At 41.2% G+C, this 18,700-nt stretch overlaps 1 protein-coding gene across 1 annotated transcript in view; it reads left to right on the top strand.

Annotated features, from left to right (window-relative positions):
- Nucleotides 1-18,700, top strand: part of LOC125898979 (TLC domain-containing protein 3A-like) — a 45,868-nt gene that overhangs the window by 17,988 nt on the left and 9,180 nt on the right. The window contains exons 3-4 of the mRNA XM_049593089.1: nt 4,005-4,224; nt 14,947-15,042. Of these exons, the coding sequence (XP_049449046.1) occupies nt 4,005-4,224; nt 14,947-15,042 (316 nt within the window). The remainder of the gene's footprint in view (nt 1-4,004; nt 4,225-14,946; nt 15,043-18,700) is intronic.

Here is an 18,700-nt window from a genome sequence, read left to right on the forward strand (position 1 = left end):
ATTATTTATAGGTGGGGATGTATGCTAATTGCTGATGAGCAGGAGTGCACTGTCAGTTTACGATTGATTGACATTTATGAGCATACACACTAGGGCTGTACCCAAATATTCAGATATTTGAATATTCGTTTCTATGGGTAGGTATCTGTTATGAAAATTTGGTATTCGACATTCGGTTTTTTTTGGTTTTGTTTTGTTTTTTAACATATTTTTTTGGTGCTAAATGTAGTCTTTTTGTTGTTGGTAAATGTAGGTTATTAATAAAAATCAAAACTTTTAAATTGCATTGTTAAAAATGTGAAAATATAGTATAGCCTACCAACTGCGCTTGTGCGCACGGCACGCTTGAGCACATCCGTCTGAGGCTGTGGATCAATGCCAAGTTCTACCACTTTATCACTGTTCCCTCTAACTTCTAGCTGTTTTTTCGTTATCTTTTGAATTTAATATGAATCATGGAACTGTTTTTGTCAATGTTTGTTTCCCCCGTTTTGTATAATAAATTGTTGTTTAAAGTTTCAACAAGTTTCTTTTGGAGTACGTGACACAAGTGTGTTTTGAAAACGACCGCGGACTGTCACCTGCTCAACGCATCAGTGCCTTTGGATGCCATGACAGTAATAGATTATAGATTTATAGATTATAATAATAATGTCAAAATATCATTTACAGACTGATTTAACAGACAATCACTGCTGCCCGACCCGCAGGTGCATTTGCGGGTCCTGCGGGTTACGGGTTGACCCGCGCATCACTACTCAGTCTATAAAGGTTGTACACAACAGTAAGGCTATAGACATTATATTCTATTCAGGCTGGCAGAACCAGCAGCGCATCGGCCTTACAGTGCACGGCACTGCTGATTAACCATTTTATTGCAGCACAGAGTGTCTGCCAGCAACCAATTACTTGCAGAGGCTTCCTACAACTTGTTTCAGCGATTCTGATTTAATCAGAAGACAAATTAAACAGGATGACTAGCCAATGTGAAAATCAAAAGAAAGCATAGAATAATGTACTGAAGGAGACTGTTGTGCCATCACATTTTTTTGTGGTTTGAGAGCAAAGATCCGGTCGCCGCTGTGCAAAACTCCGCAATACAATTAGGTCCGAAAAAACCCCAAAGTCTGGCTGTCCTTGTCCCAGTATATGAGCACGGGAAGGGAAATTGATTTCTTTATCAAAGTACGTCTGACTCTGCTACGATAGTTGGGAATACACCCCCTTTCAGCTTGTTGGAATTGGACCTTTTTGTGGTTGACCTATGACATCACAGACCAAACAGTCGCCATTCTGTGTTTTCCTCCCATTCATATATTATAAAATATTCAACTCCTTCAGCTGACACAGCATGAACTGTGTCTCCTCATCTGTCTAAAGATGCACAGCTCTGGATGTAGATTTTTCCATGTTGTTACCAGCTTCTTCTTATGTTATACATTTAATGCTATTGGACGTCTGGGTCAAAACCCGGGGCGGAAACTGTGGAGCATGCGCAGAGCGCCTAGGCCAGTTTGGGTCCAATTTACTGTATACATGCAAGAATAATTAAACTCCCAAACTTATCTTGGTGTATTAGTCTGACTTTGAGGTATTTGACTTAATGCAATTTCAGTCGGACTAACATGTTTGTGTGTTTTAAAAGACCTAATGTCATGTAAACTTAACAAATGACTTGGTCCCACCTCTGGTAGGCTCATACCAATATAGCTACGATAACCTAAAATTGACCCTAAGACATCAGCTTGCTTTATTTATCGATCAAACCACAGTGATCACTTTTGGTTTTACCCTAAAAATGAAGTGTTTGAGGCTAAATAATGAGGCTGATTTGTTTAAAACCTGTCTGACCATCTGACTGCTTGTGTTCCTGCCCCTACGCCACCGGCCAGTTTCTATAATAAACAGTTGACTTTGGTGCGTACAGTGTTATTTTTACCAATGAAAATAATGCTGAAAGACACAAAAACATGGCCAAAGTTGTAATAGACTGGAATTATCCCTTAAAACTGCTCTACACATTAATGTGTTACAGTACTGAAATTATATATGCTGCAAAGCTTTAAAGCTATAAATCCAAATAAACAGGTAGCTTTAATATAATTCTTGTTTAGGTCAGTCCTTCTTGTAGACTACCTTAAACAGTTCATCTGTTTTTTCTGTTTCCCTCAATACACTATACATACATCCTACAAAGTCAGCTCCTGCAGCCTTCATTCTCCCCTGAGCTGTTTGTTGTGCCTTACTGCTCTTAATCTCCATTCAGTGACCTTAAGAGCTGAAGAGCCCAGTCAGAGGTCAGAGGTCAGTGGCTCAGCTCTGCCCTGCAGCTTTACTGCGTGCTGTCCACATAATTAACCATCACGGTAATCGGTGCTCATTAGAGTGCTGCGGCCTTCCAAGCTGTTTATTATACTGTACTTACATAAGCCTGCCTTAAAGGCTGTGCATGCTTGTGTGAGAGAGGCAAGGCATATAGGTTAAATGAGTCTGTGGTGTGTGTTTACTTTAACTGAAACTAAAGGTCATTCAGTTTACCATCGACTCCAGCGTCTACGAGAACTGAATACTGACATAACACTGCTTAACCCGTCACTGACCGTAAGATGGCCATTTGCTTATATTACGTAAGACTCATGAATGTTGAAAAGGCTGCACGATTCAGGTCAAAGTGAGAGTCAGATTTTTTTTCCTACTCGAAATTGAGATTTTTTTTAAAGGACACGCTATATAAATAGATAAGAAAATAAACCCAATGGACAAATTACGTATCACAAGATGTATCCTGGTGCATCAAAAGATTGAGGACTAGTCCAGTCATGAAGGGACTGTGCTTTCAAAATGGATGGTCCTTTGTTTTACAAAACACTTTTGTTCAACTTCCAAACTCCAGCAGGGTAGTGCCATTACACATTTAAACAGTTCTCAAATACAAAAAAAAAATAACCTGTGATACATATATTTTAATAAAGGTGATTTCCTTCTTTTAGTAAAATCCTAAATGATTGACTTGTTTTTTTTTCCACCTGGACCTTTATGCTCTGCCATTTCTCCTCTAATCATCACGCTGTAACCTGTGACAGGCTGTTATGATACCACAGCTATCACACATTCATATATACTGAGTTTTTTGTCGAGCCGTGAGTGTCACATAGGTTTACATTACCAAAGGTTTATGACAAATCACTTGACGACACCGACTCCTGTGTGCACATGGTGAGAGAGGAGAGGTGCTGCTGCCAGAGGAGCCGCTGAATGAGTTCCCTCTGAGCGGTAAGTCACTAAAAGAGTCTGAGAAGTCCGGGGCTGTTCATAAAACATTCAGTTTATTCCACACTACTGAAGCTGCTCCTCAAGTCAATGATAATTTCACAATATGAATTTTTCATATGATACTAAAAATCGTACTGGTATAATTGTGAATGAGATGATATGGCACACCCCTATAAGGCACATTCAAGCAGGTAGAATAACATATGAACAGTTGAGTAGCGTTTGTTTGGTTCAACCTTTAGTAAAGCCATAAGTCATAGCCTCTGTAGGTTTTTTAAGGTTCCACTGCAGTGCAGAGGTCGGCGACAGAGATCTTCTGACAAAGTTTTCCTCCTCTTGATTACTTCACTGTTTTTTTGTGTCAGGTTTTAAGTAGTCTAAGTTTGGTTTCGCACAGCATATTTCACTCACAACTTCTCCTCAGTACAGCCATGGTGATTTTGCTGGGTTTACACAATTTTGTCACAGTTTGTTGTTCCTAAAAAGCTTTTTCTGTCATCTCATTTCCCTCCGCTGTCTGTCACTCTCATTAGATTTATTTACGTCAGCGCCCTGCCCCCCTCTTCTTGTGCACAGTTTGGAGTTGCTCACACTTTGGTAGTGCGAAGGGCAAACCTGACAAAATCATTGTTGTATTAAAAGAGAAATAAGCAAGAATTTAGATGGCAGTCTCAGTGTTATTGAGTATGTACATATAAATATTGACATGTATTTTCTTTGGTCTTCCTCAGGCACTGGCTGGCCACGTACTTTGTCATCTGGTACGGTGTGCCCTACATGACGTACGACATCTTCGCCATGTACCTCAGTCACTACCACCGCTTCCGTGTCAAAGGGCACGAGGACTACAAGCAGCATTCGCTGAGGACCGTGAACTCCTTCGTCCGAAGAGAGTTCCTGCTGGTGCTGCATCACATTGCCCTGCTCACTATCCTGCTGCCTGTCACACTGGTGAGGAGGGGGAGGAGGGCAAGGAGGGAGGGGTGGTGAGAAAAAATGAGGGAGAGATCGAGGCAATGTTGATGAGATCTTGTTGTCTTCAGTCAAAGCCAATAATTAAGATCAAAACCGAATGTAATGCAGTGCTGGTGCTGATGGATCACTGGCTCGCTGCAGTGTCTGCTAGTAGGATTCCCTGCCCTGCAGCACTGATGCTAACACGATTAGCATCACAGTAATTCTTCTACACTGTGGGATTACTGGCTGTTTTACTACAACTGTCATGGATCTCATGAGGCTGGTCAATGTGTGACAGTAACACCAGCTCGCCACATCTATGGGTCATTGTTGCTACTGTAAATATGAAAATATGTGAGTTGGATTTTGCTGTCAAAAGCTGCTACACAGTGCATTACTGCTTCATGTACATTCCCAAAAAAACAGAAACTAGCCTACTTTGTTGAGTAAGTGAAACATTTGATTTATTTATCGGATTTATTAGTCTTTTAAATCAGTTTGTCTAAAAGTTCTGATGCTCATTTAATCATTTAAGTCATCTTAAAAACAAAAATTCACTTGTTCCAGCTTCTTAAACAGAATTTTCTTCTATTTTTCTTTTTAAACGATAGTAATCTGAGTATATTTGGGATTTGGGTTATATAGTTGGACCTAACAGAGAATTTTTATATGTCAGCTTGCACTTTAGGAAATGGTAATGGTCGTTATTTATTTATTTTTTTCAGGGGTGGGCAACCTTCACTGTCAAAAGAGCCATTTTCAACCAAAAATAGTTTTAAAAAATCTGTCTGAAGGCACAAAACATAATTATGATCACTGATAAGTCTAGGTGGGCATTCATCAATATGTTTTACCACAAGATGGCTACTCTGCAGTGGGCAGTCAATAGGTTTTGGTACTTTAACTATGCAGCGTTGGCGGTGAGAGAAGACAAATCTGTCCTGGCACTATTACATTCAAAGACATTTACTTTTTTGGATTAAGATTCAATAGGTAGCCTAGCTAGGAGACTAAGTCTGCTGTTCACATTACACTTTACATTTCTCATTTTTCCATTTACCATTTTTCAAAGCAGATTGATTTATATGATTATGTCTCTGCACCAGAGTTGGTCGTGGCTGGAGGCATTACATTTTCAGGTTGTCCGTCTGTTAGTGTGTCCATACATACATTTGTCCGTCTGTCCCTTTCTCATAAATGCGATATGTCAAGAATACCTTGAGGGAATTTTTTCACATTTGGCGCAAACGTCAACTTGGACTCAAGAATGAACTGATGAGCTTTTGGTGGCTAAATGTCAAGGACCTTGTGTCTGTCTCATTCTTGTGAACCCGACATCTCAAGAACACCTTGAGAGAATTTCTTCAAATTTGGCACAAATGTTCACTAGCAAATGATGAACCAATTAGACTTTAGTGGTCGAAGGTCAAGGGTCAAGGTCACTGTGACCCCACAAGCATGTTTTTTGGCCAAAACTGAGAATTCATACATTAATTATGACAAAACTTCATACAAACGTCTAACAGGATAAAATGAATGAAGTGAAGACCCTTTATATCCAAAAGGTCAAAGGTCAACTTCACTGTGACATCACGGTGTTCTGCAAAAACACTTTGGCCATTATTTGTCATATCTCAGGAACAGAAGGGGAGACATTTTGTCAGATACTGCATCAGTGACTCTAATCTTGGATGTCTACCTTGAAACTGTGCTGATTGTGTAGATCAGTGCTGCTGGGGTTAAGATGTGTTTGAAGCATCCATGTTTTCACAGACATGGATGTAAATTGTAAGAGAAACTTGACTGGTGTAGAGGCCAAGCAAATGATCTGTTAATTGAGAAAATCAATCCAACTGAAGGATTATACTCCTCTTGTTCACACTGTACATTACGTCACTATACATACACTACTCTGGTATGAACACATGACTTGTGGTAAGTTGTGTGTCCTTTTAGTCCTGTCCACTGCCAGTAATGCTTTATCACTGTGTGCTGTAATGTAGTGCATTGTTTACAAATCAACCCTCGCTTTAAGCTGCATTATCTCCTAATGATTACTTAAGTGGCAACAATAAAACAGACATGATGCTCTCTGTCATGGATTACCAGCCAAGTCATTTTCAAGTCTCTGCAAGTCAAATTTCAACGTGTATTTATATAAATGGACCTGGAGGCTGCCTCGAATACTGACAGTGTTATGCTTTAAAAAGTGGTTCACTGTAAAAACATACATAAAATTAAGGACATGAGTGTAAAAACATGCTAATGTTGGTCTTCAAACCATGTATTATGTCACCGTGCTACTATGTGTACAACACCTCAGCGTAGCTGCACACAAACAGCTGTTTGGCTCAGAGGACTTAACTACTTTGGTTTTCTTGTGGAATCAATGCTGCAAAATGCAATGGCGTAGTCATGTTCACTACGGAGCCTCTAAATGTCCAAACAAAACATATGTGGTACCAATGAAAAGCTGAGATTCTTAACTTTACGTGACTTTTTAAAGCATGGAGAGAGGATTAGCAGTTTAAAAGTTACTAAACATTTAAGAACAATAGCTATTTTGAGCTGCGAGTGGCTGTCTTGGTTGTCAAGGGTTGATTGTGTCTCATTCCTGCAGACTTTTCACCTGATTTTGGGATATGCTTTTCAAACATCACTAACGAGCAAGTATACATTTTATGACTAAATCAAACAGCTTGTGAGCGCGCGCTATATAAAATAATAGGGCACTCAAACAGCGTCAAATAACGTCAAAATACGTCCACTAAAAGTGCATTTTTTTCCACACAGATAGGCTCGGATTGTTAGTTTATTTATCCAACAACATAATGGAAAGGAGAAATGAATGTCTATGTTTACCTTTAGCTGAAATCGGACATATTTGTTGTGGCAAGTCAAAACACTTCCTCTGCCTGCTCCCTCTTTTCTCGTCCCTCTTCAATGAGCTCTGCGTCCATGTACTCTGTGTTCAAATAAATACGGGCGGTCATCAAATTTAAATGGCTCATCCAGATCCAGTTGCTCAAAATCGGGTAAAAATTCAGCCTTGACTACTCCAAACAGTCTCATTTGTAAGCTTGCTCCAGCGTTAACCTTCTGCAACAACTCAAGTCTCGCGAGACCAACTGCTGTAAAACACCATAGACTGTATATTAAAACACCAAAGAAGAAGAAGAATCTCGCGAGACGTGATATTTGACTTGCCACAACAAACGTGTCCGAATTTTTACCCAATTTTGACCAACTGGATCTGGATGAGCCATTTGAGTTTGATGACCGCCCATATTTATTTGAACACGGAGTACATGGACGTACACAGATGCAGAGCTCATTGATATTGAAGAGCGGACGAGGAGAGAGGGGGAGCAGCAACAGGCAGAGGAACATGTCCGAATCCAGCTAAAGGTAAACACAGACGTTCATTTCTCCTTTCTGTTATGTTGTCGGATAATTATACTAACAATCCGAGCCTATCTGTGTGGAAAAAAATGCACTTTTAGTGGACGTATTTTGACGTTGTTTGACGCTGTCTGAGTGCCCTATTATTTAATATAGCGCGCGTTCACGGGCTGCAGGCAGGTCAGCCCTAGCTTCGTACTGGAGAAATGTCAAATATTGAACATCCTATCACTCATTTAGACAAAAGTAGATCGGAAAATAGGGCCCAGGTTGAAAACAACATTAGTTCCCCTTTAAAAACTGAAGTACTGGTCAGACTGTGAAGGTCTCAGGTTTATGCAGTAGAGTGAAACACTTCACTGATTGACTGTGTGGTCTGTAAACAGTCCAACTTAGTTCAAAGCAACAACTAGTGTTCAGGCTTCAGAGGAGTAAATGGCAGGAAAGAGAGGAGAACAGTAAGCTATTAATTATTGATTACTCTCTTTGAACAAGTAGCAACAAATTATTCTTGATTGTTTTCTTTTACGTCCTTGTATTGTACGTGTTGCAAAGGAAGAGATGCAAAAATAAAGAACAGGAAGAGAGAATGAAAGGTGCAGGTTGTTTTCTGCTGAGATACAAGTGTTGGTGGACTGTTGAGAGGACAAATGGGCGCCTGGCAAAGATCTCACTGTGCAAGAAAACACGGAAAAAATTACTTGAATGGATGAAGTTTTTTAGCAAGGCCAAGGGAGGAAGCAGGTAACAAAAGAGGAGAGGTACTGTGGACCATGATGACTTTTAATGCAGGTATGAACAACAAATTGGAAACCTGCTGAACTGTTAAACCTGAGTTCACTGTGAATGCAGTTCGAGCAGTAAAGCATGTGAATAAGTTCACAATAGTGCTTCACTTTCTGACTAATGTCTCACTCTGATGATTTCAGCATTGGTCAGCATAGAAGCTCCTTTATACTGTGGCTATAGTCGAACAAAGCCTTCTGTTTTCTTCAGAAAATATTTATTGTATAAGGTACTTGAATTAGGTTATTCAGGAGTTTTTCCGCCTACAGAGTATTTATATGTCAAAGAGTTCACAGAAACATGTCATGGAGCCACTCACCTCTCCAAGTACTATCCGAGGTTAGCAGGCCAGGTGCAGTGGAAACCTGGCCCTTTTGTTTGCAGTGGCAGTCAGTGGCAATATGAGATCACATTACCCTACATTATTCAGCTCCAGCTGCAGTCATCCTCTCTTTTCTCTTAACTCTCCACCCCTCCCTCTGATTCTCCTCTTGTTCCCTCACTCATCAGCTTTATGCTGCTCTGGCTCACCTGGGTAACACATGAGCTGGTGCTGGAGTTATCCAGCAGGACGTTACAGGGAAAGACAGAACCTTTCAGTATAAAAAGTAATGGAAAAAAATAGAATATTTACACAGTTATGTATGAAATAAGTAATATATTTGGAGAACTTATAGGGTGCACTTCAGAAATACTGTTACTGCTCCAGAGTTAAGGTCTTTGCCTGTCATTAGTAGGGCTGCCCCTGACATAGAATTTTCCTAATCGACCAAAAGTCATCATATAGGGCCATTAGTCGACTAGTCGCCCACACGTTTGCGGTATTAGTTAATTTATTAAATGATATATTTTGGTGGTTTGAGTTGAAGGTGTGAGAAAGAATAGTATCAGTAACATTGTTAACACTGTGCTACATTACAGAGAAATACAAAACCGTACTAATGAACCTTCATTAATATAGGCCTATATTTTATCTACAAGTGCACGTCACACACTGACCGAGCCGCCTGTTAATGACGCTATGGGCTAATGGGCACGTAGCTACTTCCATGTTTCAGATGATACGTCATGTTTGTAGTCAACCAATGAAGATGAGTTTACATATCACCTTGGGTTCGTCCTTCACCTTCTCAAAATGATCCCACACTTTGGATTTCCTGCCCGACATGTTATTAACTAGCCTGTGGAATAACCGCAGGTACCAGCCCTGGAAATTAAGGGCTGTACACATGCTGCATCTTTACCCGCCTGGAAGACAAGAGCGCTGCTCTTGTGCCTTTTATGTGCCAGCTTTCAAGAGCGCAACAGCAGGTTGCGTCTGACGTTGCTAAGCAGCCTTAACAAGCATCATATAGCCTATTTACCTGAAATCCTGAGTGCAGAGCTGATCTTCTTCCAGGCGCTGTTTATAAGTGTGTAGGCCTATTGTCAGTGGGACATAAAGCTCTGGGTAGCCCTGCACTAACATGATCAACTTCTCTGTATTTATCAGACTGAATATTTACAAAAGAAGAGAAAGATATTTGTCGGCTGTGATTGGTTTGTAACATGACTGCCTGACTGCTAAGCTTGGCCTCTTCCTGTGTCTGTCCTTTCAAATAAAATTCCCATATGGTCAAGTCATATAGGTTTTGATTTATTTTGACAAGGTGCAGCTCCTAATACAGTTTCATGTTGTTTATTTTTTTCTGCGACCAATGAAATCTTGCCAACTAATGACCTCTCTGGTGGAGTCGTAAGTGCTATATCGTAGGCAACTGGACTTGCTTGCGTTTCTTGAAGATGTTTCGCCTCTCATCCAAGAAGTTTCTTAAGTTCTAAATGACTGGTACAGAGTTGCAGGCTTTAAACTATGTGTGGGTGTGAACCCTTGCAGAGTCGTAGGGGTCACATGTGAGCTTTTAGTTTCAGAGTCGTTAAGGTCACAGTGTGAGTCGTTGGCCCACCTGGCCACCATGTGAGTCGTTAGGGTCAGGTGGGACCAGGGGTGAATGGGTGTGAAGTCGTCTGGGGAGGGATCCCAAGACTGCATTGTAGGTAGGTGATAAGTGATGTCGTAAGCCACCCCTCTCTGGTCGAGTAACGTTTGGTTGTCTATGAGGGGGCAGCCTTAGTGATTTTGCTACTTTTGTTTACTTCTGTTGTGCATTGTGTGATTACAATGGTTCCCCTTAAAACTGGTGGAGACGTGAGCTGGTTCATTAGATAGCACCAAGGTTCCAGGAACCATGAATGGAACAAGTTCAAGAACCTGAGCTAACTTGGTGGGAAAGGGGTAAAAGTGAAGCCACTGGTCCTGAGCCAGCTGAGATGGGTCGGCCATCAGATCAGAATGCCTTTTGGAGACTGCCTTTTGTCTATATTCTGAGAACGTCCAACTAGAAGGAGACCTGGATGCAGACCTAGAACACACTGACCTGGTAATACCTCAGATCAACCCAGAAGGAGCCGGGGTCGAATTGGGATACAACTGGTGAGAAGCACATCTGGGCTATTATAATTAGTTTGCCATCACTACAAACAGATCATTATATTTTAGCCCTGTAATAATACAGGTATTTAATGTTCACTGAATCAACATCCTGTCAAGACTACCGGTGATACATGAGACTGATTTTATGTTAATGTCCAGCTTTTAGCGAGTGGCTAACCACGATTCTCTTATTGTAAATGCATCCTAATTTGCACACAGGCTAATGTATGTGGTAGAATGTTCAAATAAATCGCTGGACAGATGGTAAGCATCAGACGCTAGCAACCACAAATACACCTATTGTTCTCAGTGGCTGCAGGCAAACTAGTTGGTGCATTAGAATAGTGTGTTGCGGCTAAGAGCTCAGGTCAGTTTTATCACATTCAGATGTATCTCAAATTACAGTTATAGGATTAAAACTGCTTTAAGAAAGCTTTATGTGGCTTCTGATTGTTCTCTAAGCGACATCCGTAAGATACACTGTTCAGTATGTGTTTGACAGGTTAAATACGTGCAGAGAAAAGTTTAAATTCTGCCTCATGCAGCACTTCAAACATACACAGACAAAAAGTAACACACAAGGTAACGCCCATGGCAGGTGGTGGTGGGGTGAGGTAACCAGGTAGCCGGTTAGGCGTGGTGTAAAGTTCCCTTCTGTGGTCTCAGCTCATTCTTTCATGGCAGATGGCAAGGCCACGTCTGGAGCCACTCATGCTTTATTCATCATCAGCACACAGCAAGCAGGGCTACCAGACAGTGCTTGTCTTTTGTCTGGAGTCTCTTTATCCATCTAGACTGACTCACCTATTCTAGGATGGCCTCTCTAACTACACAGCACTGTGCCGCTGGTCAATATTTGAAAGCTTCATTCATTACTTATGTACAGGACATCAGCTCTGGCTCGCCTCATGCTGCCTTTTCTTTGCCATGTTGAAGTTGTGGCAGAAAAGGCATCTGCCTTTGTCGTGCCAATATCTGCTAAAGGGTCAATCTTAAATTTAATCCACCTAAATTTAATTTTGGATTGAAGCATGCTCAGTGCAAAGTTGTGCATGTGGAGTAGAGTGCAGGACACACTTGTACTTTTATTCTTTGCGAAAGAGGCAACCAAACCTTGGTTGACTTTTGAAAGCATTTATTGTAATAAAAATGAAATACACACATTTACTTTCAGAGTTTGTAGCATGATGCTCAACTGGCTTGTCGAGATTGGTGTTGATGTAGATTGACATCATGGATCTTGATACTTCAACGTCTGCATTTGAGCGGCGTGCTTTTAAAGGCTGCCAAAATTGAGTCCAAGGCCCCGATCACACAGAAAGAGTTTCAGCAGCTGGAGGCAGCTCTTTGTAATTGTTTTAAATGAGAACAAAGCTTTTTGCTCGCTGTTTTTGTGTTGCTGTGTGCCTCGCATTTCTGCACTCCAGGTGCCTGGCATTTTTGCCAGAGCACCCTGAACTCTTCGAATTGAAAAAACTTTAAATCAGAGCGAAAAAAAAAAACCCCAGGTCATCTCAGCTTTTTTCCCATTGTCCAATTGGATGATTTGAGAGGCGGTCCTCTGTGGTGGTCACGATAACAAGTTCACAGTTGGAAAACAATGGAGGAGAAATTGGCAGTTGCTGGATAACCAGAGCTATACGGCCCGACAATAGACAGCAGGTTGTCAAACTGCCCCCGAGTTATCCTAAAAAATGCCTGACCATCATCAAGGTGAAGCTACTGGACCAACTGGTGGTACTCCAGTTTGCTGACAGCCTCTCACCCTCAGCCAGAGCTACAGCATGTACCCTTTGCCTGATCATTTTAGGACCTAGATACTAATTAATGTGAAATAAATAAATAAATAAACAGTAGATTGATTACACAGGAAGATTAAGGTAAGGAGGTGATGGCATGGTTGCCTGGTAAGGATAAAAAGATGCAGCAAGCTTTTTTTTTTATCAGTGGCATTCAATAAAAAAAGGCAGTGCAGTGCGCCCCACAGTTTGCAACCTGCAAAAGCTTTCAGTGTGATCGGGGCCTAAGGGCTCATTTATGCTCAGCATTAGATGCAGAGACGGACAGAGGTTTCTGTCCGTACTCTGTTCATTTTGTCCATACTTCTGCAAGCTAACGGATACGGACGAAACAAAGCAGTACCACCAGAGATCGTGGAGGCAGTGTAGCATAGTCAAGCAATATACAACTGTAGGAATTTAAATGATGGCAGAACGGAACGAATCGGTAGTATAGTGAAAAGAATTCTCAATCCACATGTTGGGATGTATTTAATGGCCTCGCAGTGCACCACTGTCTACAACACTGCCTCAGTTTAAAGGTACATAATTACAGCCTCTTCCATCGTCTTTTGGCTGTGTCTATGCCATCTTAAAGGGCGCATGGAAGCATGAGGGCAGAAACTGACGTATCTATTTTCATACATAAAGGGAGTATAAATGAGCCTTAAGAAGTGTGGCCTTGTTTTGCCTGTGGCTGTAGGACAGATGTGAAGCCTCCACGATGAACAAGTCTCTTGTTGTTGGTTGTTTGTGTCAGAGTTGTTGTGTGTTCATACATCATGGAGCCGATTGTTTACATTTCACTACATGGATTCTATGTATGTGACAAATAAAGCCTGAACTGAACTGAGCCCGAACTTTTTTGGAGTTGTCAGGGGATCTTTCTCAACTTGTAAAGTTGGGAAATATCACACAGCCACGTCAAGTTTACAAGGCATATAGATTTTAGTGGTTACCAGTGAGGTAAATGTGTCACCTGTATTGGACCAATAACAAAGCCACTACAGAAGATCTTATCCCTGCATAAACCAGCAAAACACTGTTGGCTCTTCTTTGCAGCCTGGGTATGTTACAAATCAAATCAATCATATGGATGTACAGTTTGTATCATTAACCTGGCACATTATTGGCTGACTATCCACCATGTGTTGGAGTGAAACATAAGAGCTCATTCTGTAAACTGGGGGTGTCATGAAAGTTGCCTTAGCTTCGTCCTTCACCTTGTCAAAATGATCCCACACTTTGGATTTCCTGCCCGACATGTTATTAACTAGCCTGTGGAATAACCACAGGTACCAGCCCTGGAAATTAACCTGACTCCTGTCTGACTGCTGAGCATGGACACTTCCTGTGTCTGTCCTTTCAAATTAAAGTCACACATGGTCCAGTCATATAGGTCTTGATTTATTTTGACAAGACACAGCTCCGAATAGAGTTTCATGTTTATTTGTTTTCTTTCTGCGACTAAGTGACCAATGAAATCTTGTTGACTAATGACCTAACATTTGGTCAACTATTAGGGGGCAGCCTCAATAGTTAGACACCCTGCTGACAACCCAAAGGCAGGTCATGTAGCTGTGCTGTTTCATTTGTACTCAACATTGTGTGACTGACTCTCACACCAATTAGCTTATTGTGCTAAATGCAGCACATGTTGCTAACAGCGTGGTACTAAAAGCCTCCAGGCAGAACTCGTGCTCTTAAACTTTGGTTCCACATAACATGCATCATTCTACATAGCGTGTATTCTCCGTGCAGCTTTGTGCACTGTACCGTGACGGTTGGGCACAAATACAAACCAATACAGCAGTTATGGCGTATACAAGTCTAGTTTTTTCTGTGCTGTCACACTACTACCTGCTTTGTGCCAAATTATATCAGAAGCAGTTTTTATTGAAGACACCAGTAACAGCATGCAACAGCAGGAGAAGCAAGTAAAGCCATTTTGGCCTTAGCTTTGTTTCAGTAACCTCTCTCAGGTTCACCAAGCATTAAAGTGCTGCTGTCAACTGATAATAACAGAAGAGAGGCCAGAGAGTCCAATCCTGTCCAAGCATGTATAGAATATTATATGACTATTTAAGGAATCTGCACCTTCAGTCCAAGTTTGTCAGAATCAGCCTGTTTAAAACCTGATATGTGTTTTGAAGCCTCTCTTAGCATATTTCCACTGAGACTGTTCCAGAAATTGTCCTTGAATGTCAGCTGTGTTTTTTTTCCCATGCGTATGTTTGTTTGCTCACTGCTTGTGCGCTCTGTTTGTCTGTTCCTCAGTTCTTCAGAAGGGACCAGGGGGATTTCTTCATCGGCTGCTTGTTTCTAACAGAGCTCAGCACACCCTTCGTCTCCCTGGGGAAGATACTTATTCAGGTGAGACAGAGCGTTCACATGTGCAGTCACCAGACAGGAACAGGCAAGTCATACACCTGTCATGTACAGTATGCTGTCGCTCTTATGGAAAACTCTCAGAGCAGAAGGTTTTAATGTGGAGAGTAAACACTATTATAAGATTGGCCACCATTACCTTGTTTACTACAATAAAAGCCAAGATGGGCAATCATTTGTAGATAAGCAGCAACCCGCCACAACACATGCACAAGCTGAAATGGTATTCATGAGGGCCGGCATCAAGGTGACATCATTTTATTAGCTGGAGGCAAAACATGACTATCCACCACAGGGCTGTAGGCTACACAGGAGTCTTAAAATGGTGTCTTGTTGTGTTATTGGGAGCCAGAATAGAAGGAGTCATGGCTCAAAACTATGGTTAAATGTGATAAGAGGAAAGGACTGGATGGAGGCCATCATCAAAAATGCTCACATGTGCAACGCACACTTCATATCAGGTTAGGGAAAAAGTATTTCCTGTTGTAGGGATGAATAACGTTATGTGTATGAAGGGTTATCATGTCCACCTCATCAGAAACTGGGGAGGGATTAAGAGGATTATTGGATTTCTCTGGAACGCTAACTTTTTAGTGCATTAGCTAACGTTAGCTTTGATAGCAAAACAAACTGGAGGAAACCGTTCAAGTGTCGCCCTCCTTTGTAAGATTGCCTTCCTGTGACATCATCCATCCACTGAGTGAGAGCATACGGGTCGGCCAGTCTGGTCCGGTTGGTCAGGTTTTACTTATTCAAGTAACACTGGCGGTCCCGGAGAGTGAGTGACTTGACATTGTGCTTTCATGAATTCAGTCTGATGCTCTACACTAAAATGAGAGCCTGGTTGGTCAAAGAAACGGAGCGTTATATTTCTACATGAATTAACAAACAGTAAAGTTAATCACACATTCACTGCGCTCAGTGCTCGGCGCTCTGCTGCTCTGTCTCCACAGACAGAGTGTCCAGAATGAGCTCTGCCACTCTGAGAGTGCGGTGCTCTGGATAACTGAACGGTACATTCAGACAGAGTGTTCGCTCTTGCACTCAGAATGAGTATTTCTGAATGCCACACTTGTATCATCTTCCTCTGCCGGTCTTGAATGCTACTCTATCAAAGTTTGGTATAACATTAGAGGCTCTGTCCTGTCGCATTTGGGAAAGTTCACACTCCAGAAATCACAGCATAGAGCTATTTCTCCTTTAACATCATGAGTAAAACATACAGAAGTTAGCTTCACCCTGGTTCCCTTGACAAAAAGCCTACAGGATTTTTTCCCATTAGAATTTGGATTATTTCAGAAAATAAGCTCTGTAACAAACAAAAGTTTGTTCCTCGCATGTTTTGTTCAGCAAGATAATCTTCACAAATGAACACCACTTTTGTGATTTTTGAAGCCTAAATGCAATCACCAGAAGTAACAAGCTAACGTCAGACTATAAACGAACTACATCACGGTGGCATGACTCAACATTGCCACCACATACTGTAGGTTCTCTGAAGTGTTCAGTGTTATGATGTTCTGTAGTATCATTTAGTCACTTGTTAGTAACCGTCTTTTTAAAGACACCTAAAAGCATCAAAATTCGCCATTTACATGGTTTTCGTTTTAAAATGATTCAACTGGGAACAATCAGTTCCCAGAGACACTCACGGAGCTCACATTGGCTTAATTACTAACTACAGCAGATAAAATCTACTTGCGAAAGTTGTTTTTTTTTCAGTTGACACACACCGGCAGTCGCTGAAAATTGAGAGGCTGCTTTTGTCTTCCTCTGTCTGAACTCAAAGAACAATTGTTTTAAGGATTAGTACGAATTTTAAGTGTCAAAACTGCCACCAGTCAGCACTGTAGACAGCACGTGTCGTCCAAGGTGTGTGATGCTTGCTATCCATACATGCAGAAAACGTGTATCACACTGAGTCCACTGTTTATGTTGTTGCAATGGAAATGGAAACTTGCTCTGGAAAATCAAATACTTATAATGCCCTATAAGGAAGAACCTGTGTTAAATGTACCTTGGTCAAAAAGATCTTAAATAAAGGATATATGCAGAGTTCATCTATAATTTCATGAGTACAATAAGTGCTGCCTTTAATTTATCAACCATTTCAGTGACGACTTCTGCTACAAATGTCTTGATTTAATGAGCTGAACCATTTACATATAACTTATCTGAAAAAGTTCATTAGGGTTTCAAATGATGCTTTCATGTTATAAAATTTAACATCTCAACTTTGCAATTAGATTTTGTTAAACACAAAAAAGCCTATCAGAGATACTGTTGTTGTAACGTCAGGTTTAGTTAAAGTCATAGTGCATTTCTTAAAAAAACATGTTATTTATTTTTTTTTTTTATCATTTATTTTATATATTTCACACTTACATGTAATTTATGTGAGATGAACTGAAGCCAGGTAGCATCCATGTTATGACTCACTGCCTGGGCAAAAGAAAGTCATTCATCCTTTTTCTCTTCCTGCTCAGGTCACGTTCAGTGTCTTGCATCATCAAAGACCAGAGTATCTGTGTTTCATTTGGGATGTAGCTTGTCACTGTGCCATCAATAATTTAGGTGCACAGCTCACCCAAAAAACAACAAAAAAAGAAACCATCAGTCAGTAGCATTCAGCTAAGAGGCCCTGGCCTTGTTCACTCTTCCTGCCCCTTAACCCGTTAACAGCAGTTAATGCCCTCATTAGTTCCACCCATAATACAGTGGCCGTTACATCCTGCTCTTTGGCAAGCACATGTAGGCTGTACAGTCAGAGGATGCGTGTTTTAGCAAAGCTGTAATCTAAGAATAGAAGAGCCTTATTGTGGAGCCCAGTGAAATCAGTGGACCGTGGGCTTTCAGGTCTTTGCTGACATCTGGTGTCAGGAGAGAAAAAGAGCAAAGCAAAGCTCCACTGCTCGTCTCTGTCTTAAAAAAAAACAAACAAACGCTGCTCTCCTTTGGCCTGGATCAGCACTAAAGGAGCAGTGTTGATTCCTAATGATCACTGATGTGCAGACCAGGAGTTACCACAGACTTTAACTTCAAAAATAAGAGGTAGATCTTAAAATCATATAATTTTTTTTGTTTGATGTGACTTTGTTAAGAATGAAGAGGTAGCAACAACACTTGAAACCCAGGAATTTAGAGCTCACTAAAATATTGCTCCTTTGAAGAAAATAAGTGGGGTTTTCACTGTATTCTTTATACAAAAAATGCTTTTAACAAAAAGTTGATAAAAAATATAATTGGGAAAGAATTACTGCCTCAAGCAAAGAAGTTCAAGTATCTTGGGGTCTTGTTCATGAGTGAGGGTAGAATGGAGCGTGAGATGGATCTGCAGTTTGCTGGACCGTCGTGGTGAAGAGGGAGCTGGGCCAGAAGGCAAAGCTTTCGATTTACTGGTCCATCTATGTCCCAACCCGACATCGTCGAAAAGGGTCACTTGAGGTGGTTCGGGCATCTGATTAGGATCCTCCTAGGCACCTCCTGTTAGAGGTGTTCCAGGTAGTCCCACTTGTAGGAGGCCCCGGGGCAGATGCAGAACACGCTGGAGGGATTATAAATCTCGTCTGGCCTGGGAACGCCCTGGGGTCCCCCAGGAGGAGCTGGAAAGTGTCGCCAATAAGAGTAATGTCTGGGGTGCTTT

This window comes from Epinephelus fuscoguttatus, linkage group LG12 (genome assembly GCF_011397635.1).
Source record: "Epinephelus fuscoguttatus linkage group LG12, E.fuscoguttatus.final_Chr_v1".
Taxonomy (NCBI): domain Eukaryota; kingdom Metazoa; phylum Chordata; class Actinopteri; order Perciformes; family Serranidae; genus Epinephelus; species Epinephelus fuscoguttatus.